The 25825-nt window shown below is 43.0% G+C and overlaps 1 protein-coding gene across 1 annotated transcript; it reads left to right on the forward strand.

The window, feature by feature from the left end:
• The first annotated feature begins 751 nt into the window (after positions 1-751).
• Positions 752-23364, forward strand: ARL14EPL (ADP ribosylation factor like GTPase 14 effector protein like). The gene is made up of 4 exons (XM_065941753.1): positions 752-830; positions 15491-15595; positions 17600-17739; positions 22652-23364. The coding sequence occupies exons 2-4, from the start codon at positions 15500-15502 to the stop codon at positions 22872-22874; spliced, it is 459 nt and encodes a 152-aa protein (XP_065797825.1). The 5' UTR covers positions 752-830; positions 15491-15499; the 3' UTR covers positions 22875-23364.
• Positions 23365-25825: the final 2461 nt, after the last annotated feature.

A 25825-nucleotide genomic window follows, 5' to 3' on the forward strand; every position in this document is an offset into this window, starting at 1 on the left:
GCGGGGCTTGGGGCAGTTGGTGCTGGTAATTCTGCGGGAACACGTTAGGCTGGGTCTCGGGGGCGGAGGGTGGGGTGCGGGGTCCTGAGAACGGTAGCCCAACAGCCCCTGCGGTGAGGGGGATACGTTGCTGCAGAAACAGGAAACAGCCAAAGGCGCATGCGCGCTAGCTCCGCCAGCCCTCTGTCGCCCGCCGGCGCCCCCTGTCGGCAGAGTCCAACTGTGGGCTGCAGAACAGCGGTCCTAGCGTCACACCGCACACCGCGGAGGGGAAGAAGGCGGGTTTTGCAGCTGAGAGATAACCGCTTAATCCCCCACTCAGGTCAGTCTAACTATTCTGATGTTAACACCTGGGGGAACAGAGGCTTAAGGCGCAGGGCTGGCAGAGGCGGCGTGTGTGCTCAGTTGCCTAAGCCGTGTCTTAGACTCTTCAGTCTGAACTCTGAGACTAAACTCTTAAGTCGTGTCTTAGACTCTCTGCGACCCCATGGACTGCCGGCCGCCAGGCTCCCTCTGTCCCTGGGACTCTCCAGGCAAGAACCCTGGAATGGGTCGTCATTCCCTTCCCGACCCAGCGATCAAACTCGCGGCTCTTCCGTGTCTCCTGCGTTGGGAACGCGGGTTCTTTACCACCTGTGCCACCGAGAGCAGAAGTCGGTTTAGTTTTTTGTTTTTTTTTAAGGCCCCACCGGCGTCCCGGGCCACACCGGAACTGGACCTGACATTATCTGTTGATTCTGAGGGGAAGCCTCGGCCTTGCTTTCCTGACCACTCCAGACTGGCCGACGCTGTGGCTGCCCTTTCTGTCGGCGAAGCTGCCCTCCCCAGAAGTGAGAATTTAAGACCAGCTCATTTACTGCCAAACCCCGTTTACTTCGGTATTTTTGTTTTGACCGTCCGCTTGAAAGTGAAAGTCGCTGAATCGTGTCAACTCAGCGACCCGAGTTCATGGACTTCTCCAGGCCAGAATTCTGGAATGGGTAGCCTTTCCCTTCTCCAAGGCATCTTCTCAACCCAGGGATCGAACCCAGGTCTCCCGCATCGTGGGCGGATTCTTTACCAGCTGAGGTATCGGGGAAACCCCCGACTGTCTGCTTGGAACATGGTTAATATGCTGAGAAGCCACAGGTGAAACCTTTTAATCCATGCCACCCTCCAAGGGGTCTTCCCTAACCAGATGTCAAACCTGTGCCTCTTATGTCTCCTGCATTGGCATGGGAGTTCTTGACCACTAGCGCAACCTGGGAAGCCCTAATCCACAACCTTGCCATAAATCAGACAGCTTGGCTCAGGTGGCCAAGAATCCACCTGCAGTGCGGGAGACCTGGGTTGGGAAGATCCCCTGGAGGAGGGAATGACAACCCACTCCAGTGTTCTTGCCTGGAAAATCCCCATGGAGAGAGAGGAGCCTGGTGGACTACAGACCATGGGGTCACAAAGAGGATAAGATTGAGCAACTAAGTCCAGCTAACCAGCCAGGCAACTCTTAGAAATAACAGGCGGTGCTTCAGGTAGATACGTTGTTCAAAACAAAGGAAAACTTTCTAAAAATAATCCCTTAAAGCTAAATTTAGACTTGTGTTGAAACTTTAGGCGAATGCATTTAAATAGGTTGTTACTTCTACTTTGTAAACATTATCTAGTCAGATTTTTATGGCATTCAAAGAGTTCTAAAAAAAAAAAACTCGTTTCTTGCTGTTAAATCATTATTTATTATGGTTTATAATTGCATTTTGCAATATAGATGGTACAGAGAGTACAGTTTAAGAATATTGATACAAGTAAACTTTATTGATACAAATGAATGTGCTTATCCAAGAATATGGTTATATTTCTCACAAAAGCTTGCTATAGCTGAAATGCTGACTTCCTGTAGTCTGCATAAACCATGGAAAGGATTGAAAAGGATTTTAAATCATAAATCATAAAAAGGATTTAAGTGAATCCAAAGTTAATTTAATTCAACATAAATTTTAATTGCAGATGTCAAATGTGTGGAATGTATGAGTATTGAATTTATTGATGCATTTTGAATGTCCTTACTGATTTTTTCTTTTAAAAGCAATGAGTGACTTTTTTTGGTTTTTATGCATGTTTCCATTTCAAACTGGAAACTCTCCTCTGAGGAGGAGGAGAGTAGTAAAGTGAAAGTATGGCACTGCTCTTAGGGGGTTTCTCTAGGGCTTCTTAGAAGTATTTTATGGACTGTATAGCTGTTGATTAGTATAGCCAATTCTTGATTGTGCCAGCTATGGGTATAGGGGTGGGGAGACTTGGACAAAGAGTAGGCTCAGGATGGCTCTTGTCCCTAACCCTCACTTCAGCTAGAATACCTGGAGTTTTATTGGCTCAATATATTGGGGTTTACTCTGAGAACTGAAGTTGCTCAGTTGTGTCCGACTCTTTGTGACCCCATGGACTGTAGCCTACCAGGATCCTCAGTCCATGGGATTTTCCAGGCAAGAATACTGGAGTGGGCTGCCATTTCCTTACTCTGAGAAGAATCTAAAAAACAATGTGTGAAAACTGATGGACTCTACAACCTGCAAAACCCTTTGCAGGTGTGACATCACGTTGACACTCTATAAATCATGTTGTGTTGCAGCCTCTGGAAGTTCCATACGCCCCGTCTATAGTCGTCTTTCCTCTGAAATGACTCACCTTTGGCTGTAGAAGAGGTCAAACAGATTCCATTCGAGGAACACAAAACTTCTAGAGCCAGTGTGCACGGTGACTGATTTGTGGTCACCAAGAAACATCCCCTCCACATGTGCATTCCTGAAGCAGTAGGGTTATCAGTTTTTATTAATCTCTTTTAATTCTGGATTAAGGTTTTGCGCCATCTGCTGGACATATTTTCCACGCTACAAGAGAACATTTATTCTCAGAAGTGTTTTTTGAAATCTTTATTTTTTTTTTCTTTATTAATACTTTAAAAAATTGTAAAAAGCATGTTTATTACAGGAAGTGGGTAAGTGTAGGAAATAATCTAGCATAAAACAAAGATCCAGAGATAACTACTACTAATATCTAGCTTTGTTTTTTTTTTTTTTAATACACATAAGAATATGTTCCTGGAGTAGGAAATGGCAACCCACTCCAGCTCTAGTATTCTTACTGGGAAAATTCCATGGAAAGAGGAGCTTAGATGGGCTACAGTCCATGGGCTCACAAAGAGTTGGACATGACTAAGGACACACAACGCATGAATATGTCATGATTAGGTTTGATTTGTGTTTTCAGGGGTTTTGTTTTTATTGAAGTATAGTTGGTTTACAGTGCTCTGTTAGTTCATTTACATATACACACACATATTATTGTTTTTCAGATTCCTTTCCATTACAATTACAAGCTTCTGAAATAGTTCTCTCTGTTCTACAGTAGGTATGTGTTCATCTTGTTTTCTGTACAGTAGTATGTATCTGTTAATCCTACATTCCCAAGTTATCCCTCCCACTTCCCTTTTGGTAACCATAAGTTGTTTTTCTATGTCTGTGAGTCTGTTTCTGTTTTAAATAAGAAAAAAATTAAGTTTGAGATCCGTACTCTGCTCATTTGGGTTGCGGCTGTAGTAAAAGGAGAAGGCACTTTGCAGATATGAGATTCACGGGGTGGGAGTGCCCTTGGGTTCTGTTGTGTGTGAACCTTAAGGTTTGCTGTGCAAGTTACACGACACAGGGATCTTACCTTCGGACTTATGTGGCAGTGTGGGAGGCAGTCCAGGTGGGGTGTGGGTCAGACCCTGCGGAGAGCGTCTTACTGCTTGGACTCCCGGGAAGCAGCTCCCTGGGTTACTGGTCCAGGGTGGGCCTGCTCCCTTCTGTCAGTGATCAGGCACTGAGCCCCGTGTGCACGTGGCTGTGACACATGCTCCAGAGCTGGAGAAATCTCCCTCTCTCCTCACTCCCAACAGCCTTTGTGTTATATCAGTATTATGTTATTTATGTACATAAGGCTCTGTTATCATCATAGCTATATTGGGGCTATATATCTTTTATAAATATAAAAAATGACGCTCTTTTGTCCTTCCTAATTCTTTTCATCTTGAAGTTTGAAATTAAAATTATCAACTCTATGTTTTTTGTTTGAATGTTTTCATGTATTTTTGTTAATTCTTTTTTTAGCCTTTTTGATATATAATTTAGAATATTATGCTAGCAGATTCAATAGAGTTTGGTTTTTTAAATTAAATCTGTCAGTGTGTTAAAAAGGACAATAAATGAAGAAATCTGTTGCTTTGAAATAAGTCCAGTACCAAAGACCAGTATATAGACAACTAACTATAACACAGGGCTTCCTTGGTAGGTCAGTGATAATGAATCTGCCTGCCAGTGCAGAAGACCCAGGTTCGATCCTTGGATCTGGAAGATCCCGTAAGGAGATGGCAACCCACTCCAGTATTCTTGCCTGGAGAATCCCATGGACAGAGGAACCTGGCAAGTTATAGTCCATAGGGTCACAAAGAGTCGAACTCAACTTAGCAACAAACAATAGCTACAACACAAGCTTGGAAACATAGAAGCAGGGTGCTGACTCTAATTGCCCAATAGGACTGCAGAAAGGATCAGTGACATCTAGTAACAGGTTAACGGAAGGATGCAGTGACCGTGAGGCTGGGAAAGCAGACTTAGGTCATGTAACAAAGGCTGAGGTTCACAAAATTTCACCATCGTGTTGGAGAAGGAAGGTGACACAGTGTAAGGCGATTTTCGGAGGATGACCATGGTAGTCATGTGTGGAGATAGCAGGAAGGATTGAAGGCAGAAAAACCAGGCTAGGGCCCCAAGCTGGCCTGGTAACTGTGTGGAGTATGAAACAGAGATGAAAATGCCTTATTTAATGAACTTAGGAATCACATCCCGTGACTAATTACTGCTAAATAAACTTTGGACCCAATTGTGAAAGAAATATGAGGGCAAATATATGGTTCTGTGGATCTGGCTTCCCCAGTGGCTCAGGAGTAAAGAATCCGCCTGCAGTGCAGGAGACCTGGGTTCGATCCCTGGGTCAGCAAGATCCCCTGGAGAAGGAAATGGCAACCCACTCCAGTATTCTTGCCTGGAAAAGCCATGGACAGAGGAGCCTGGAGGGCTACAGTCCATGGGGGCACAAAGTCAGACATGACTGAAGCGACTGAGCACGCAGCACCCATGGAGCCTTGACAGTATGCAGAGCCTTCCGATACCAAGTAGCAGACCCTGGGGGAACCTGGAAGCCCTTCCCTTCCATAGACTTACAGTACGTCCTTGGCACCTGAGCGACCAGGAAGATGGGGCAGAGTGTGGAGATGCACAGAAGCGATGGTTGCTGTTGGAGTGGCAGGATGGGGAGACAGGGTGGCAGTCAGTCGTGCAGTTACTGGTCTCGATCAGTAAAAGGACCAGGGACATTCCAAGTCGGAGGACTTGCAAGCCAAGAGCACATGCGAAGCCAGAAAGAATGGCTTCCATGCTATGAGCAGAGATAATCAGAAATGATTAGAGTGGGGCCTCTGCAAAGGCACTGGGGAAAAAAACCAAATAACTGGTGAAGAACACACAGCAGAACAAATACACCATACAGAAGAAGAAAACATGAACAAATTTCTCCATGGAATAAAAAAAAAAGTTCGGAAACTTTCCTCTTTGAAATGAGAGATCAAATCAGAGATAGGACTCTTTTAAAGAGATGAATCATGTCTTATTTGTCTTTTTATCTTTCACAGGGTGCCTCGCCAGTAAGGTATTTAATCAATGCTTGCTAAGTGAATGATTCAAAGAGGAGTCATAATAGATCCCAGTGAGCTCCTCCAGTGATCAAGCCACTGGTCCTAGTTCAGGTTATCAGCTTTGTTCACGTCTGAACCTTCATGGTGATTCCCACTGGGAAGTCTGTCCTTTCAAAAGTACGACTCCTAAGAGTTTCACAACAGAACAGTATCTTAATCAAACAATAACCTGTAATAATATAATAGTACCAGACAGTAAGGATTCATCTTACTGGGATCCTTCTAGTAGAGGCTTAGATAAACCCACTGAGAGCCTTTTCCGTAGCTGCTGAGAAGGATTCTAGTGCATTTAGGAAGTTAAACGAGAGAGTTTCGTACTGCAGCCCCTTCCTCAATGCTCCTGACTCTCAAAATCAGTGACTGTTTAATTACTTTATAAGCCACATGCTACATCACATTGGGTTTATTAAAATTAATTGGCTGCAAGTAACAAATTTTCTTATATCCCCTTCTTTCTCACATGAAGGTAGTATACTTTCTTACATGAAGGATAAATACTCATTTGTGCTATGTTATTTTCAGTTAATAGAATATTCTGGAAATATGTCATAAAAATCTTCCTCATTATTTTTCACAGCTGCATAGTCATCTATGTTCATAGTACGTGTGGCTACATCATACTTTGTTCAACCACTCCTGTATGTATGGGCATTCCAATATTTCCCAGTTTAAGAAATACTACAGTAAATAAGTTTATGAGTGGTGTTATTTTTAAAGTAACAGTTGAACTCTTGAACAATGTGGGGGTTGAACTGCTGACCCTCTACAATGGCAAAGTTCTGATCATAATTTGTAGCCAGACTTGCATATCCAGAATTCCTCTGTGTCCAAGGTTTCTCAGAATCCATGGATTCAACCTTCAGCAGATTTAGCTATCCGTGAATCATGTGTGTGCCTGTGTTCTAAGTCACTTCAGTTGTGTCCGACTCATTGTGACCCTATGAGCTGAAGCCCATCAGACTCCTTTGTCCATGGGATTCTCCAGGCAAGAATACTGGAGTGGGTTGCCGTGTCCTTCTTCAGAGGATCTTCCCAACCTAGGGATTGAACCCTCATTTCTTAAATCTGCTGCATTGGCAGTCAGGTTCTTTACCACTAGCATCACCTGGAAAGTCCATGGATCATGTAGTATTATGGCATTGGAAAAAAAATTCCTGTATAAGTAGACCTGTGCAGTTCAAACCCATATTGTTCAAGGGTTAACTATACAGTTTATGTCACAAGTTCGTATTCAGATAGCTACACACTGACAAATGAATATAACTTATGAATATAAAGGATTTTACACTCCAAGAATTAACAGGTAACTGAGGAATGTTTAACAGTGTGAATTCTTAATTTTAAAAAAGCAGCCAATTTTAAATTACCTCCACTGAAGCTCTAAAAAAACCTGAGAACATCTGAAGAGAGAAAATTATTTTCTTAGTCAAAGTCATGTCAAAGTGCAATATATTCAGGACTAGGAACTTTAGCAAGGTATAATTAACTTTACAAAATACTATCTTTCATTTTAAAAATCATACTGTTATCTTCTTAAAAAATGATGTAAAGTTCCTGTGAAGCTTTGCTAGTTACATGATTAATTTGCAACGCTTTAGATTTTTTTAAGCAGGCCTCTCCCCCCCCTTTTTTTATTGAGGTGTGGGTAATTTACAGTGTTGTGTTAATTCAAGTGCACAGTGATTCAATTATGCACATAAATATATATTCTTTTTCAGATTCGTTTTCTTTATAAGCTATTGTAAGATATATAGTTCCCTCTGCTATTAAAGAAATCATTAGATTTTGCTTGAGAAACTTGAAAATAATACAGGAAAATTATTTTGTATAATTTATATTCTTTTTCAAATTGAAGAAATAAGAGGAAGCAGTAACTTTTGAACTTGTGACACACATTTCTTAGCACTTAAATTTTTAAAAAAGATTTTCAGTTGGGACTTTTCTTGGTTGATTACAATTCGTATCCTTTAGAGGATTTTCCTTCAGATTTAGAGGATAATGCCTTGTATCTGGCCCTTGATGTATGTTTGTTTTTACTGTAGCGTCTTGTGTGGTCAGATCATTGAAGAGTACATTCTCCTGTCATGCATATAAGAACAAAGCCAAACATTGGCCAAAGATGCATTTTTGTAATGTGTTATTGTCTGTGAAAAAACCTGGTACGATTTCTACCTGATTTGAGGATTGTTAATCCTTAACTGGCAAGATGGAATTGGCAGTTCTTACATGACAAGATGACGTATTTTTTATGGGCAAAATTTACTATGTAATCTCAAAAATACAGTCTTTGCCTTATGGTTATAAAATTCAGGTCAAACATACTTAATTCTGGTACCTCCTTAAGGTTTTACATCACTGCCAAAGGGATTGCAAGCTCTTATAACTAAGATTTTGTTTCCTTTTTCCTTGTTTTGTGACAAAAGTTATTAGGAGTGAAATGATGGTTTTTACCATATAATTCAGAAATGAATGAGGTGGGTGTTAATCTCTCTGGAAAGTGGTTTAATGACTCAAATCACAACATCTGAGTCCTGGTGACAGGAGAATGATTAGAGGACTGTAATTTAGAGGTTACTGTATGTCTTAGGCACAGCTTAGAAACGTGGTTTAGTTTTCCTCTGAGACAACAAGCTTTTTCTAAATGGTTTTTAGCTTAAATGTGTATATAAACATATATATGTTTATATGCAATACTTACTGTGTAATCTCAAGAATATAACAGTTACTTAATGGATATAAAATTTCAGGTCAAATACACTTAATTCTGGCACCATCTTTAGGTCTTGTATCCCTGGGTTGGAAGCTCTTGTAACTGACAGTTTTGTTGCCTTTCTTTGTTCTTTGCAAGATTACTGTGTGTGTGTGTTGTGTGTTAGTCACTCAGTCATACTCCAACTCTGCAATCCCATGGACTGTAGCCCACCAGGCTCCTCTGTCCATGGAGTTCTCCAGGCAAGAATACTGGTGTGGGTAGCCATTTCCTTCTCCAGGGGATCTTCCCCACCCAGGAATGGAACCTGGGTCTCCTGCATTGCAGGCAGATTCTTTGATGGTCTGAGACATCAGGGAAGCCTTTACTTCATATATGTATCTATAATATATATATATTGGACTGTTTACACTGAAATATAAAAACAGCTAGGAACCAACTTACTGTTAACGTTAGTTGAATATCTGAAGTCGAGATATAACATTGAGCAGTAGAGTTAAATTGTGAATTCTAGATTCATTGCTTATTGCGAATGAAGATGGGTGAGCAAATGAAATGATCTTTGCCTGATTTTACATGATTTTAGATAGACTCCTGGTGGAAGAGATAGGTAACAATTAGACCCACCCTCCACCTGTTCCGTTTTTCCACCTCTCCTCCTCTCAGCCACTCTGACAAAGCGTTAAATTGTAGGAGTACCTTAGGGGCCTTCTGACTTTTCCCCCAGAGGGTTCTGTGGTTTCTCAGCAAAACAAAGGAGACAGGGCAGCCCAGTTCTCTTTGTCCGTTCTTCTTCTCTTCTTATCATCCAGGCATAAAGGTATGTGTGCTTTTTCTTTCCCACTGCTTGAGCTTGGCAAGGCAACTCTCATTGAGAAGTAGGCACTCACAACATTGTGAAAATCATCACTGGAAAGACCCTCCTTTTCAAATGATGCTCTTGAGTCCCTCTGAGGCTGGTAGAGAGAGGAGAGGCAAAAGCAAGCCACAGGATGTTGATTTTGAATAGATATTGCCACAGTCAATGTCGTGTAGGTAAGAGCAGAAGAAAATTGGGGTGCTTTTTTTGCAGTGTCGTAAAACAAAAATGAAAACTAAGAAATGAATGTACAAGGGCCTTAGGAAAAGGACCTCCACACTTGAAATTTGGGATGAGTGCTTCTGAAGTATATTTACCAGGACGCATTTGAATGTATATTTAGCAGCATAAGGCTGAAATGGCCCAGGCTACTGTTCTCATAAACCAGTTTTCTTCTTTCTTTGCTTTCCGTTGATGGGGCAGAGTCATCAGGCAGACGTCTTTTTTTCTTTTTTTTTTTATAATCCTTAAAATCTAAGGAGGAGTTTAAATGTATAACTCAAGAGATCCAGGTAATGAGTGAGGTGTGAGCCCTTCAGGGGCTTTGGTTTCATTCAGACTGGGCACAGAATGCTGCAGCCTTCCTGGCACTAACAAAAAACAGAATAAAAGCAACAGTATGGTTGCCCAGCTTATCAAATTCTCTTCTGAGTGCATTTCAAATTACTTTATGTTAGCTGTTTTTACATTGTTTATGCTGGGCCATTTTGCATGTGTGTGTGTGTGGCAAATCTAGCAATAAAAATGTTCCTAGGAATCTTTGTACATTGCACATAAAGATGTTCTAAAGCATTAACATTGTTTACCTAAAAACGCTGTCAAAAACTTGGATCAGAACTTTTAATTCTTATGGACAAAGGGCGATTGAGATTTTGTTGGAGATATCGAGTGATTTAGTGGCTTTGAATACAATGAGTCAGCCAGAAAGGAGCAGCAAGGGAATGGCCTAAATTGATCATCAGCACCAAAGTTGTTTCTTTTCCCAAATATGTCCCTGGTGGGATTTGCTCACCTGTCAATTATCTCAGTGATCTGTCATTTTCACCAAGAATGGAAACTTGAGGCTAGAGACAGAGTGAGATTAAGATAACTTGACTCTTTTCTTCAGGGGCATTGAATGAAAGTGTGTGTGTGTTTTCTAAATGCTTTCTGAGGGGTGTCTACTGAGAGCGTCTCTGAATAAACCCCTTTATTTGCTACTGAATAAAAGTGGAGACCAACTTTTGAGCTAGAGCTTAAACTGAAGACTTTTCCTCCCTTGAAAATTTGAAAATATCCTCAGGGATAAAAGTGTTAAAAGCACTTTACCTTGTGCAAGATACCATCAGCTGACTTCAACCACACCGTGCTGGGGGCAACCCGAAGGGAGAGTTAAATGCTTATGGTGTGAGTCATTTCACTGCATTGCCCTCGATGACGGGTGCCTGAGAACGAGCAGAAATGTGGGGCTCAGGGCCCGGTGCTGTTTCTGGGGTGACCTAGTTCTGGAGGCCTGCAGAGTGGGGACCTTGCCAGGGTGCAAGGATCTGGAGTTTAAAGGGGAACATAATGGTCATGCTGGCTCCTATGTACGCACAGTAGTAGTAGCGTGTGTGTGCTCAGTCGTGTCCGGCTCTGCGACCCCATGGACTGTAGCCCACCAGGCTCCTCTGTCCATGGGATTCCCCAGGAAAGAATACTGGAGTGGGTTGCCATTTCCTCCTCAGGGGTTCTTCCCGACCCAGGGATCAGACCCAGGTCTGTTGTTCCTGCATTGGCAGGCAGATTCTTTACCACTGGTGCCACCTGTATGTATAAGTCAACTATTCATCTGATTCCTAACCTGAGAAACTGAAGAAAAGTCTGTCTGTCCAGGGCTCTTCCCAGTCAGCATTTTCTGAAAGGATTTTTAAGAGTAATCTTACCTGTATGTAACTTTCTTCTTTTCAGCTGACTTCTGAATCCAATCCTGAGGTCAGTTATGGCTCATGTGTCTGAGATGGGAACCCTTTTCCAGCACATCTTGGAGGTGTATGCTGGGACAGAGAGCGAGGAGGAGGTGAACTTGAGTTGATCTAAAAGCATCTTCCTTGTCCAGCTTTCATTGAAAAGGCTCCATGTGACTCATCCCATCCCTAAGTGATACACTGTGGTCATCATAAAAACAAAGCCTGAAGCAGTGTAACTTTCTGAAAAGTGCTCAGTTTAGGAGGTCGGACAAACCTGCATGTTAAGCCCATGTGGCCGACGTGGTCTTTCTGGGCCTTAGTTTCCTCATCTGTAAACAGGGACAGCAGTGTCTAGCTCAGAGTGCAGTAGTGGAGTGAAATGAAGTAATATATGCAGAGCGCTGGTTAACAAAGTGTGGGGAACATAGTAGGAGCCTAACAATTAGCATTATTAGCATGATATTTATGAGATATTTATTGAGTACTAGCTGTGTACTGGGCTTCCCAGGTGGCTAAGTGGTAAAGAATCTACCTTTCATTAAAGATGCAGAAGACATGGGTTCAGTCCCTGAGTCAGGAAGATCCCCTGAAAAAGAAAATAGCAACCCACTCCAGTATTCTTAATATTAATCTCATTTGTGTCGTGCATGCCTTTGGCCAGCTGTTGTATCTATGGACCATTTCTCAGAATGTTTTTTGTTTCTTGTCTTTTTTTTTGTCCAGAATGATGGTTTTAATCATACAGAAAAAAATCTATAAGGTTATAAAGAAAACCAATTATATTGAAATACACTTGCCAAAATGTTAAAAAACAATTTATGTTGGTGATATATGTTCTATTGGGGCTACCCAGGTGGTGCTAGTGGTAAAGAACCCTCCTGGCAATGCAGGAGACATAGGTTCGATCTCTGGTTTGGAAAGATCCCCAGGAGGAGGGCATGGCAACCCACTCCAGTATTCTTGCCTGGAGAATCCCGTGGACAGAGGAACCTGGTGGGCTACAGTCCATGGGGTCACAAAGAATTGGACAAGACTCAGGTGACTTATCATGCATATGTCTTATTATTAATGCATCAAATCAGATCTACCATCATTTTGAAGGGATGATGAGTCTCAATAACATTTTGGCATATCCTCAAATGAGTAATAAAAACTTCTGTCAAAAGTATGACTGACACTGCTGTGGTTTGTTGGTTGCCTTATAATAAAAGGAAATATCAGAATTTCAGTTAAAGACGAGTGAAAATAAATATGTATTCTTTATTCATCCAAGTTCAAGGGCCCCCTGCTTTCTTTCTCTGGTTAGGAACCCCTGCATGGGAAATGCCAAGCAGGGGAATACGTGGAGTTCTGAACCATTTTATTACTTTTCCTGGGACAGATATTTTGGACTCCTAATAAAATCCAGTTACATTTTTAGGACCTGGTGGAATTCTACTAAAAATTACGTTTGCTTTATTCAGAGTAGGAAGGAGTAAGTTTTGCCTAATCTAATCTATTTGTGGAGAACTACATTTCATGAAGGACTTGAAGGCATGTTGGGTCAAGGATTTGCATTAAAGTATTCATTTCTCCCAATGCAGTTAAATGAATTCTCTTTCAAATGATGTTCTTGCTTGCAAAGATGATCATTAAGTCATGTCTATTCCCATGTGGAAGAAAATTTGTTACATGAAGAAGCTAGAAGGTTTAGGATCCCTCTGGGGGCAATTTTCTAGAGGAAGCTTCAAACTGAACCCAAGAAAGAAAGGATTCTTTGAGGATGAGAGTGATGGGGAGGCTTCTTGGAGTAAAGAGATAAACCAGAGTTCCAAGGGGAAGGCTAGATTTAGATAAGAGATGGGAGGGGTGGTAACAGGCGTGGGTAGCTCACTAGCTTTGGTGCAAGGAAAGGAATGTGGGGAGGTGAGCCTAGATAGGTCGCCAGAGTTCATTTCGATGGACCTTCATTTGATACGCCAGGGATGTGGGATGTTATTGGCAGAGGGGAGTCACTGAAGTCTTCATAGGAATCAGATAAAGACATTTCTGACTTAAGAATATCAGCATGACCACAATGTTCTGTGTAAATTTAGGGTAGGAAGAAATTGTGGGCAGTCATTTTAGGATGAGATGGCAAAACTGAGTGGAGAAAATTATGCCTATCCTAACATCGCCTGTAATTTCCTAAGGATAAGGATTCATCTGGGGAACTTATTAATTATTGCAGATCATCACGATTTTCCTCCACAAGTGGTCACGCCAGTAGGGCTGGCATCTGACAAGGAACTGATCATTTTTAAAATAGTTCCGTGTGGTTTTATCTCCAGATGGCTGGGGAAATGCTCCCAGGGAATGTCTGGCTGATGAGATGTGAAATTGCATGGGATAGTGTCAGAGCAAAAACTGCACCTGACCAAATGAAACAGGCCAAGTAGATTTTATACCATGCTATCATAGAGAAGGAAAGCCAGAACTCAGTCTGAACTCAACTCCACTGAAATAAAGGTGGGAGTGAAATATTAGAGGATTTTAGGGGAGAGATCCATGGGATGTGTTGAGCATATTGAGTAATTCCAAAGCTTGCAAATGTTCTTCTCTGTGATTAGGCCACCTGTGTTTACTAACTGGCACTCACCACTCCACCAATGAGCGAGTTAGGCTTCTACCTTCTCTCAGAAACTGACGAATGGGTTCCTGGTCTTTCTGGCTGATAACATTTCAAAGGGATAGTTCATAGTCCTTGAGAAAGACCTTCTGGGCTTGTGAAACTAGCCTTAGGAGGCTGGGAGGAGATTTACATCTCAGTGGAGCAGAGAAAGAATTCACAGTGACACATTTTCTGAAGAAAGGATGTAAGAAAAGGGAGGTCAAGGCACAGAGTCAGAGAAGGTGGAAGTTTAGTCAGACTGAGGTGAACATTACGCTCATCCGGGTCAGTACTGCTGTTACTACTATTAACTGCTGTCTTTGGGGTAGCTTCTGCCTGATTCATTGGAAAAGACCCTGATGCTGGGCAAGAATTGAAGGCAGAAGAAGAGGGCTCAGAGGATGAGATGGTTGGATGGCATCAGTGATTCAATGGGCACGAACTTGGGCAAACTCCAGGAGATGGTGAGGGACAAGGAAAACTGGCGTGCTGCAGTTCATGGGGTTGCAAAGAGTCAGACACGAACTGGCGACTAAACAGCAACACCAACTACCTGATAGAGAGTGGAAGGAAGAGTCAGTGTCAGGGATTCAAGGAAAGAGAAGTCAACGTGACTTCTGAGCCACTTTGGGACCTGGAGAGGGCACAGAAGAGCGGGCAGCCCACTCTAGAGGCACAGACAGGGGAGCGTGCAGAGGCGGCGGTGGGGTTGGAGCTTCCGGTTGGCAGGCAGAGCGGGGGTGCGGATGGACTGGTCATAACTAAGCGTAACCCTCAGGTCCTGTGTTGGAAACAGCGCCCAGCTCCCAGCATGGGTGGTTGATGAGAGAGGCGGCAGCCAGCAAGGCGGCGGTACCGTCTCTGGAGCCTGGTCCTTTCTGGCAGAACACTGCAGAGAAGCTCAGAGTGTGCATTTATCATTGGCACCGTGTGTTAGCTTCACCTAAGATGCGCGTGTGCACACACACACACGTGCCTGCAGAGACAACTTGTATGTATATTGAAGTATTTCAAAGTAAATTACAGGCATGTAAGCAGCTGAGTTGTATGGAAAACTGATTACTTCCATTTAGCACAAGTTGTGTTAGAAATTTGTCAGAAAACTTGAATGAGGAAGTTGGGGCTTTTGGAGGCAACCTGGGCAATGATTTCGGAAGATGTGATAATGAAACCATGGGAGCAGAGATGTTCACAAAGTTACTGAAGATGTGTGTATGACATTAACACGTCTTACTGTTTTTCAAGGAAGTAAATGTAAGTGGGGGAAGAACCCAGGTCTAAGAATTTCTAGTCCTCTTGAGCAGGAGTGGATGGCCCCAGGGTCACCTGCTCCAGAGAGGTCTTCAGTGCTAAGAACTTCACAGGTACTTTGCTCATTGAACACCAGGCCGAGAAGACGTCAGTAAAGCATTCTGAGGAAGTCAGATGCAGGATAGTGGTAAAGAAAAAGTAAGAGCCAGGAAAGCAATGGTTTTTCCAGTAAGTCTGGCTTTGAAAGAGAGTAAGATGTAGGGAGAGAGCAGGAAAGTCACAGGGTTAAGTTACTCGGAATGTATGATTTAATGTGTATTTATTTTTTTCAATTACTTCTCTTTAGTGATCAGAAATGAGTGAACAATCAGGAAAAAACAATTCCAAGAAAGAGAGACCTGCAGGTCAAAATTCTCCTGAGAAAAACAGCAAGATCGGACAGAAGCAACTGGTATGGTACATGGATACTATGATGCTGTGGTGTTTGGGGAGTCCTCAATGTGAGGAGTCTCTGAGTTGCTTTGGATTTGGGTGGGAAGGTGGCCGCATCAGGATTCCATGGGAAAGAGCTCTGCTCCCTCATCTACACCCTGCTCACTGCCAGGGTGGTCTCATCTCACCTGTCTCCTCTATGCCTCTCAGTTCCCAATGTCCTGTGCAATAAAGTCCTACCCTTGGAATAGAATAATTGTAAAGAATATGATCAAGTATTTTCATTTAACAAATCATTGTGTTTTTCCCCCATGATACGCTAATCCTGGCTCTAAAACTTGGCCCATGTTAACACATCTAACCCTTAACACGAGATACTACTGTTAATCCATTTTGCAAAGGAAGAAACTGAGTCTTAGAAGTAGGAATGTGCTTAAAGCACCCCAGTAAGAGTGGCGGAGCCAGGGTTTGAGCAGAGACACCTAGTCCCTCGCTGTGCTGCAGAGAAAATAGTAGATGATGCTCAGCTCTGTCTATTGCACACCTATACCTAAATACAGAATTGTTTCCTCAGGTTGTCTGTAAAACAGAGCCATACACACCAACCAGAATGAAATTTAAAGAAACATGTGCACATTCTTTTAGAGTGACTAGACTGTTTTTAAAAAAAAGCCTGAGGTTCTGTTACTAATTTGTTACATTGAAAGTTTCCCTTTGGTTAGAAATGTCCTATTTCACATATGCCGTAACCTGAATTTTTTGGGGCAACTCAGATTACTTTCTTCTAGCAACTTTTGAAAGAGCATTCATTGTCTTCCTTCCTGATATGTGTGCTGCATGATCAAAATTAGTTCTCAGGATTGACTGAAGCATCTTTATTACTTGCCTTTCCAGTTTGTTGTTGTTTAATCGGTAAGTCGTGTCTGACTTCGATCCATGAACTGTAGCCCACCAGGGTCCTCTGTCCATGGGATTCTGCAGGCAAGAATACTGGAATAGGTATCTGTCCCCTTCTCCAGGGGATCTTCCCAACCCAGGGACTAAGCCCACGTTTCCTCATTGCAGGCAGATTCTGTTCCCGCTGAGCCCGCCAGGGAAGCCTCAGTTTCAAGTTACGTGTCTGTGTTAGTCACTCAGTCGTGCCTGACTCTTGTGACCCATGCACTGTAACCCGCCAGGCTCTGTCCTTGGGGTTTCCCAGGCAAGAATACTAGGGTGGGTTGCCATTTCCTTCTCCAATTCAGATTATAAATGTCCCCAAACAGATATTTTGAAAATTTCCACTAACACGCTAGAAAGTCATTCAAGCAAGAGTTTTCTTCCTGCAGACTGGCTTTGACTGAGAGAGGATCCCTCAGGTGGCTGTATTCTGCATCGATACCCTGGTGGGGTCCACACCCCCAGGGCAGTGAGCTTGGAGACATCCCTAGAGCAGCAGTCCCCTACCCTTTGGGGACTCGGGACTCATTTCATGGAAGACAGTTTATCCATGGACTGAGGTGGGGGGAGGGGATGGTTACAGGATGATTCAAGTGCATTACATTTATTGTGTGCTCCTATTGTTAATTACATCAGCTTCACTTCAGATCATCAGGTGTGAGATCCCAGAGGTTGGGTGCCCCTGTGCTGGAGCTTGGGAATGGAGGGCTCTGTGTGCTGTGTTCTCACTATGTTCTGAGACACTTTGCCTGGGGGAAGGTCTTTTACTTCATCCCCACCAGTTTTGTGAAGTCAAGAGGTGTTTTCCAGGTTTAAAGGAAATTCTTTTGTTCCCCCTTGTTTTTCATTTTTAAATTATATGTAGTTTTACACTATGTATTTGTTTATTCAGAAAGAATGACCTCATATGAAAAATTTTACATCATCTTTTGAAACTAATCAGATTAAACTGTTTATTTCTCTAGGTAAAGAGCTGAACCGTCATGCCATTATGGTAAAAGTTACAGAAACTTCATCCTGATGCAATGTAAAACAGAGAAAATTATCAGATTCTTACTACTAATACATTTTATTTGTTTCATAGCAACAGATAGAGCGGCAGTTAAAATGCTTGGCATTTCAAAATCCTGGACCACAGGTAGCTGACTTTAATCCTGAAACAAGGCAGCAAAAAAAGAAAGCACGAATGTCACAGATGAATGAGTATTTTTCTGTAAACTCCAAGTAAGATCAAGATTTATTATATTTGATCTGTGGGATTATAAAATGCATGAGTTCTCCTTGACAAAGTAATTAAACGTTGCCTGTTTTTTATGATTTAAAAAATGTATTTTCTGTGCTTGCTTCAGTAGCACATATACTAAAAATGTATTTTCTAAAGTACAATATCACCCCATATGTCTGGAAGTTAGCAATTTCAAGAAATAGACTGTAATCCCCAATTAGGCATCAATTTTTAAAAAACATGCTTCAGAATTCCTTGCACTGGAGTACTAGATATAGTATGAAAGATAATTAAAATGAAGAAAGGTACATAATTATGAAGGGCTTCCCAGGTAGGTCTATTGGTAGAGAACCTGCCTGCCAGTGCAGGAGTCATAAGAGACATGGGTTCAGTCCCTGAGTCAGGAAGATCCCCTGGAGGAGGGCGTGGCCGCCCACTCCAGTGTTCTCGCCTGAAGAATCCTGTGGAAAGAGGAGCCTGGTGGGCTGCAGCCTACAGGGCTGCAGAGAGCTGGACGTGACTGAAGGGACTTAGCGCGCACATGTCGCTATGTAACCTCTAGGGGGCGCCTCAGGGGCTCCCAGGAACTCTGGTCCTTTGTGTCTCAGTGCAGGAAGAATTCAGGGAGAGGCAAAGTGATGGATCAGAAGTGATTCATTAGAACAGGATGCTTGGAAGGGCTGTGGGCAGGCGAGAGGGTGCCAGGCCCGGAAAGGAAAAGTGAGGAGGAGGGAAAGACCGCCTTTTTCCTCTTTCTCAGCTGTCTCATCAGCTCCTCCGCCAGGCTGGGCAGGGAGTCTTCTTGTCCCTACTTGGTCAAGCCAGGACTGTCATGACACTATGGAACAATTATTTCAGGCCTCAGTGCAGTGAGGGCCTTTCACTTGGAAATATCCTCTTTCCATAAATGACTGTTTTTCACGTATCCAGAGGGCACGTCCTAGGGGTCATTAACTTCCTGAGCTCCCTGGGCGGAATGTGGGCCTCCTGCCACCCTGTTTTATTCTTTATGCTGTTGTTGGATGGTGGTGCTGCTAAGCAAGCCTGCTTGGCTTTGTGGGTAAGCCAGCCTGCCTAATTCAGTGATCGTTAACTTACAGGGGTCTTCCATACTTTCTTTACTTATGGTCCTCTAGTGAAGTTAACAGTTTAATCACCTGCTTTGTCCCTTTACTCTGTCCCTTTCAATCAGGAGAAATAATATACCCATAGGAATGAATTCAAGTATCAGAAGGGCACAGAATATCAAAAATTCAATTATTGCTAGCACATCAGAGGCATAACTTAAGAAGACCATAAAGAAAAACATTGATATGTTTGACTACATTAAAATTAAGAGTTAATGCCCTTTGCCAGATACCCTAAAAATAATGAGAGAGATATCACACGGTAGGAGAAGTTATTTCTGAAGGAAAAGATAACCATCCTAAGAGAAAAATGAACCAGTGAATAGGTATTTATTTCATAGAAGAAACGGCTTTCTGGGTAGCTCAGCCAGTAAAGGATCCGCCTGCAATGCAGGAGACCCTGGTTCGATTCCTGGGTCAGGAAGATCCCCTCGAGAAGGGATAGGCTACCCACTCCTGTATTCTTGGGCTTCCCTGGTGGCTCAGCTGGTGAAGAGTCTGCCTGCGATGCAGGAGATCTGGGTTTGATCCCTGGGTTGGGAAGATCCCCTGGAGAAGGGAAAGGCTTCTCCAGTGTTCTTGCCTGGAGAATTCCCGTGGCAGAGGAGACTGCTGTGCTACAGCCCATAGGGTCGCAGAGAGTCAGACAGGACTGAGCAACACACACAGGCACGCACACACATACACAGGCTAGTGAACACTCAGGATGCTGAAGCTTCTTTATCAGTACTGTGTGGGAAGTACTGCACTGCCCAGATGGGTGAAGAGTTTAGTCTTCTGATATCACTGTTGATGAAGCCATGGGACATGAAAAAGTGTAAAATAGGACAACCACTATTTGAAAACAGCTTGCATTGCCTATGTACCTTATGACCTAACACCTTCACTCCTGGGTATATATCCTGGAAAAACCCATACATGTACAACAGGAGACATGTTCAACAAACTCATCTCTGCAATACCAAAGAAAATAAAGCAGTAATAATCCAAATGCCTATTCATTATGGAAAAGATAAGTGGCTGGTAGAGTGGAATACATATAGATGTAAAAATATTTGAATATAGCTACATGCGCTACCATGGATGAATCTCAAATCATGATATAGAATTCAAAAAGAAAATTACAGAAGGGAAAATGCAGTGTGCTTGGAGATACATATATATATGGCATCAGTCAGTCAGTCAGTTCAGTCGCTCAGTCGTGTCTGACCCTTTGTGAGCCCATGGAACGCAGCACGCCAGGCCTCCCTGTCCATCACCAAGTCCTGGAGCTTGCTCAAACTCATGTCCATTGATGATGGTGATGCCATTCAACCATCTCATCCTCTGTCGTCCCCTTCTCCTCCTGCCCTCAATCCTTCCCAGCATCAGGGTCTTTTCCAATGACTCAGTTCTTCACATCAGGTGACCAAAGTATTGGAGTTTCAGCTTCAGCATCAGTCCTTCCAGTGAACACCCAGGACTGATCTCCTGTAGGATAGACTGGTTGGATCTCCTTGAAGTCCAAGGGATTCTTAAGAGTCTTCTCTAACACCACAGTTCAGAAGCATTAGTTCTTTGGCACTCAGCTTTCTTTATAGTCCAACTCTCACGTCCATACATGATCACTGGAAAAACCATAGCCTTGACTAGATGGACCTTTGTTGGCAAAGTAGTGTCTCTACTTTTTAATATGCCATCTAGGTTGGTCATAGCTTTTCTTCCAAGGAGCAAGCATCTTTTAATTTCATGGCTGCAGTCACCATCTGCAGTGATTTTGGAGCCCCCAAAAAATAAAGTCTCTCACTGTTCCCATTGTTTCCCCATCTATTTGCCATGAGGTGATGGGACCGGATGCCATGATCTTAATTTTCTGAATGTTGCGTCTGAATGATGCATATGGCATCACAAAAAGTAAAACAAGGAGATGAGATTCCTTTTGGCCAAGTGGAGGGATGCAGTGGGTGGGGCATAAAGAAGATGTCAAAGACGCGACACCCCTTCATTAAGCTGGGCAGTAGGCACGTGAAAATGTGTTTTATTGATCTGTGAGTGTGTCTTGTACAACTTTTGTGCATATAGTAGCTTAGACTCTTAGAGCAGATAGCATCAGTGGGCAGGAAGCCAAGACTCGTCTTGACGCCTGAGTCGTGGTGGGAAGTGTTTGGGTGAAGGCGCAGGGAGCTCAGAGGCTAAGCTGGGCTCTGCCGGCTGCGTGGCTCCCCATCCTTGTCGTTCCCATAATAGATTTTCCATCTCCTTGGCTACTGACACCTGCGTTTCCTGTTGTGTGTAGGCGCTCTCATTCCTCAGATGAAATGCTTCCAGTGTAAGTCCTCGTTGGAAGGCTGTCCTGCTACATTGAGATGATCAGGCAAATGTGTAGTGCCCCTTAACCTTCTCCGCTAACAGGGAGGGGAGGTAATGCTTGGGGACCCTGGGTGCGGAAGGTCAGAGTTTCACAGCCTGTCTGACTTGAGCTGGGAATCATGTGTGCAGGCCCTATATGGGGACTTTTGTCATTCTCGGGCTTTCAAGCAGCTCCGTATGAAGGATTTGTTTCAGAATGGTTTGGTTTTGAGAGGGTGGCAGAGTTCTGGTGGAAGACTTCTGCTTCCTGGACTTGTTGTAGAGGCTGAAGGCATCAAGGGTCCCGCGAAGCATGAGGTCGATCTCTCGTGTCCTCCACTCGTCGCGTTTCCTGCCCCACACTGGGTGAAAGACAGTGAGACAGGTACAAAAGCCAGGGCCTCAGGTGGTGGCTAGCAGAGGCGGCTTGGGTTTGCCCGTTCTTGTCTCAGTGATGTCCGTGCAGTAACTAGCAGTTCTGACACGTGTTTGAGTCACTCGAAATGTGATTGCGCTCACACAGTGCTTTTTCCGTTCTCTCTTTTTCTAAAATCTATTTATCTCCGGCTGCACTGGGGCTTTGCTGCAGCACGTGGGCTTTCTCTGTCACAGCACGCTGCAGGGCCGGGCCCCTCAGGCAGTGCCTTCTCTCGTTGGGAGTGCAGGCGCTGCGGTGCTCGGGCCTCAGGCGCTGTGACTGGCAGGCTGAGTTGCCCCGCAGTATGTAGGATCTCAGTTCTAGACCAGGGATCAAACCTGTGTCCCCTGCACCGGCAGGCAGATTCTTAACTACTGGACCACCAGGGAAGTTCCTTCCTCCTTTTTTTTTTAAAAGGACCACTATTTTTATTTGATGTATTTATTTACTTGGGGCTACATTAGGTCTTGGTTGCTGTGTGGGCTTTTCTCTAGTTGTGGTGCTTGGGCTCTGTAGTTGCAGCTCTCAGGCTTGAGAACAAAGGCTCAAGACCAGTGGCACAGCATTTTAGTTCCATGACGAGGAATCTTCCCGCATCAGAGAAGGAACCGTGTCTCCTGCATTGGCAGGCAGATTCTTCACCACAGAGCCACCAGGTGAAGCCCAGTTTTAGGTATATGGAGTGCTTCTTCTTACGAAAGGAAAAAAAAAAAAGAATGTAGTAGAAAAAAATCCCATTAAGAATGGTTATATTTCTAAGTGAAATTTTGTAGAAGGAAGCTTTCAGTAGCTTTCAATCAGCTATTCCTCACAATTGGCTTCGGTTGGCTATCACACCCCCAGCATGCTGGAAGGATGGAGCATCGCTCCCAGTGACAGCCTGACTGCATTGGTCAGGGAATGTATGGACTGAATTTCCCAGGACATACTGTCTTCTAAAGTTCTGAAGGGCGCCTGGGTCATCTTCAGGGTTCTGCTTCTTCAGAACAAAGGGAGCTCATTTAGGCAGATTGCTAGCGCCATTCTTTGCCTCTGCAGAGTCGTGAAGAAGTACGACAAAAGTGGCAGGCTCATCTGCAACGACGCGGACCTGTGCGACTGTCTGGAGAAGAACTGCCTGGGCTGCTTCTACCCCTGCCCCAAGTGCAACTCCAACAAGTGCGGGCCGGAGTGCCGCTGCAACCGCCGCTGGGTCTACGATGCCATCGTCACTGAGGCTGGGGAGGTCATCAGCGAGCAGCCGTTTGACATTCCCGACTAGGATGCAGCCCTGCAGGGTGATCAGTTTTCTCTTGTTTGCTTAAGGTTAAGCCAGCCTGTGCTTCCTGGGTGAATTTTAGGACTGGGGGAAACGGTGTTTAAAAACATAACTTAAGATTCATGTTCTCTGAAGCCACAGAGCTGTGTGGAACGGGCCCGCCTTCTCCAACCTTCCCGCTGTGATATCTCGGTTCCTCCCCTGGTAACCCAGGAGTGAGCCCCGGGGTGGTTATGAGTACCAGCACCTCCATCACTACTCTGCGCTCAAATTAAAAGTCCCTTTCCCCTTTGCTGGTGCCTTAGGAGACAGAGTGTGAGGATTTTCAGAATTCTGTAGCTGAGAGCTTGTCTTGACATGCAACGTAGAGTCACACTTTCACAATAGTTAGTTACCCTTAGGCTCTTACACATCCCCAGTTCTAGATCAGCACTGCTTTTTGGATTGACGCGACACTGCATACCCAGTCTCATTTTTTGTTGTTACTGTTTTAATAATAATAAAACAAAATCTGGTAATACTTGACAATGTTTGTATTAAAAATTTGTGTCTTACTTGTAACATGGAAGCGGGACTTGAATATCCTATCAGTATTTTCAGAATATTTTTTCAAAAGGAGAAATCTTAAGTTATTTGATGAAAGCATGTTGGCTGATTGAGTGTGTTGATACCTGACTGAGTAGATACATGATGTAGGTTTTTTCAGCTCTGATACATGGTAGGAGGTTTATAGAGTCTTGGACTCAGCTTCCTTTGAATGTGTTTTTCTGCGTCCTGTTTACTGCCTCAGTGTTCTCATCCTTCAGTGTGCATCAGAATCACCTGGAAGACTGGGTATAGGGTAGACCTTTCTGCCCCACCCCCAACTTCGCATTTGCTAGGTCTGGGGCAGAGCTCTGGAATTTGCATTCCCCAGGTGAGGTTGATGCTGCTTCTGTGGAGACCTGAAATGTTAGTTTTCAGAGGTTTTTCTTTTTTTTTTCCTGCATAATCAGTTTCAAAAGTAGTTATTACTGCACAATGCCGGGGAAGGTTCGTGATAGTTCTGGACTTGTTACTTAACAGTACGTTTTGGGGCTAAAGTAACAAAAATCCTGCAAGTCAGGCTGTGACGCCAATATTCCTGTACATGTACCAGGAAAACAGACTCTTTTTCTCAGAATTTACGAAGTTTTCCAGACTCAACTTTGTGCTCTATGCTTCCAGTTCACTGCCTTTAACCATCACAGCCCTGGAAGGAAGAAATCAAATCACCCAAGTTAGATCCTTTGAAATGCCCATCAGGAACACGCAGCCCTGAGACCAGTCAAAAGAAATGGGGTCCCTTTTTTTTGGCTTATATTATGTTTTGCTTTGAGAATAATCGTTGTTTTGTAAATGACTGACCAAGTGAATTGTTTCATTACTTATTTTAGGATAATGTAATTTTAAAGTCGAAAAGGAATCTTCCAGGTTGTCTAACTAGGGATTTGTCAACAGATTATAACCAAGAGGCTGTTCTGTGCGAGGCACAGGGATGGAGCTGTGCGAAGAACTCAGCTGGTTCTGTCTTCACGGAGTCTAGAGACTAAAAACGTCTGGGTTTTTTTTCCCCACAATTGTGGAAATTTAGACCCAGTGAGATTAAAATGACTCGGTTAAGGACAAACAGAAGCCCTGGCAGCCTTGGTGTTTTGCCCCCTAAGACTAGGTCAGCATTGTTTCTGTGACATCACATATGTCCCTGATTGGCCTGATAGTAAACTCACGCCAGTGCTTTTACTAGTGTGCGTTCCTGAGTGCCCCTAAACTGTATGGGAATCATAACCCCCAGGGAGGAGGCTTGGGAATCCACACATTAAAACGAGCACCCAAGTAGACCTACCCAAGTAGGTCTCATGATCAGGTGAGTCTGAGAAACATTGCTTTACCATATATATATATAATTTTAAAAATACTTTTTATTAATATACATGTATTTGGTAACTTCAAATTTAGAACACTTGGAGTCAGCATGAACAGGGTAAACTATTCTTCAATGATAAAGATTTGAAATGGGGAAATAGATACTGAACTGGTTCATATTAACCTCCCCGTTCAATTTGTCCAGTGAAAACTTGTCCGGTGAAAACTCTTGCATATTAAAAAATAATCAGGCAAATTGACATTTAACTGTCTTTCCCGTTTGTCTCCTCTTGTCCTATTAAACATTAGATGAGAGAATCTGATTTAAAACATGTTGGCAAATTACGTTGGCAGATTTTCCAAGTAAAGCAAAAAATAAATGCACATATTTATTAAACAGATATCTCATACTGCTCTTATGGAATCCTAGTAAAATCTTTGATGAAGTCCTTTTTTTATAAAGCAGTTTATTTCATCTTGATATAATACCAATTCAATATATTTTTTAAAAGCCTTTTGCAATAAATGATTATTGCAAAAATAAATTGATGTGAATTGTCAGAAACTTATTTTGTGTCTAGTTCTATCACAGGCTGAACAAAGCTCTTTAGTTAATTTGAACTAAATTCAGATTAACAAGGAATAGAGCTGTACCATCTGATTAAGGAAACTGTCTTGTCAGTGTAATAGGATTTTTTCTCTTCCTGGTGATCTTTCAGTGTTGACTGGTGTGTCTTCATGAATATAGAAATTGTAAGGAAAGCTATTTCATAGGTTGTTTAAAATATAAACTGAAGGATTTAAAGTCACTGAGTACTCCTTTACACAAAGATTTATTCCAGTGCAAGTGGAATGGCATATCACATCAATTTGCATAATAGTTTATCTGAGTTTAATTTGTAAGAGAAAAAATCCGTACCTCCCCCTACCCCACAATACAAATCCTGGATGCAAACTCTTGGAAAAATCACTGAATCTCTCCTTTATATATTTATTTACTTGTTGTGGAAAGTGAAGAATGCAACTTGGATATTTTGTGGCTATCATGGATTGTAGTTCTCTAATGCCTT

The sequence above is a fragment of the Muntiacus reevesi genome, chromosome 7 (genome assembly GCF_963930625.1).
Source record: "Muntiacus reevesi chromosome 7, mMunRee1.1, whole genome shotgun sequence".
NCBI classification, from domain to species: Eukaryota; Metazoa; Chordata; class Mammalia; order Artiodactyla; family Cervidae; genus Muntiacus; species Muntiacus reevesi.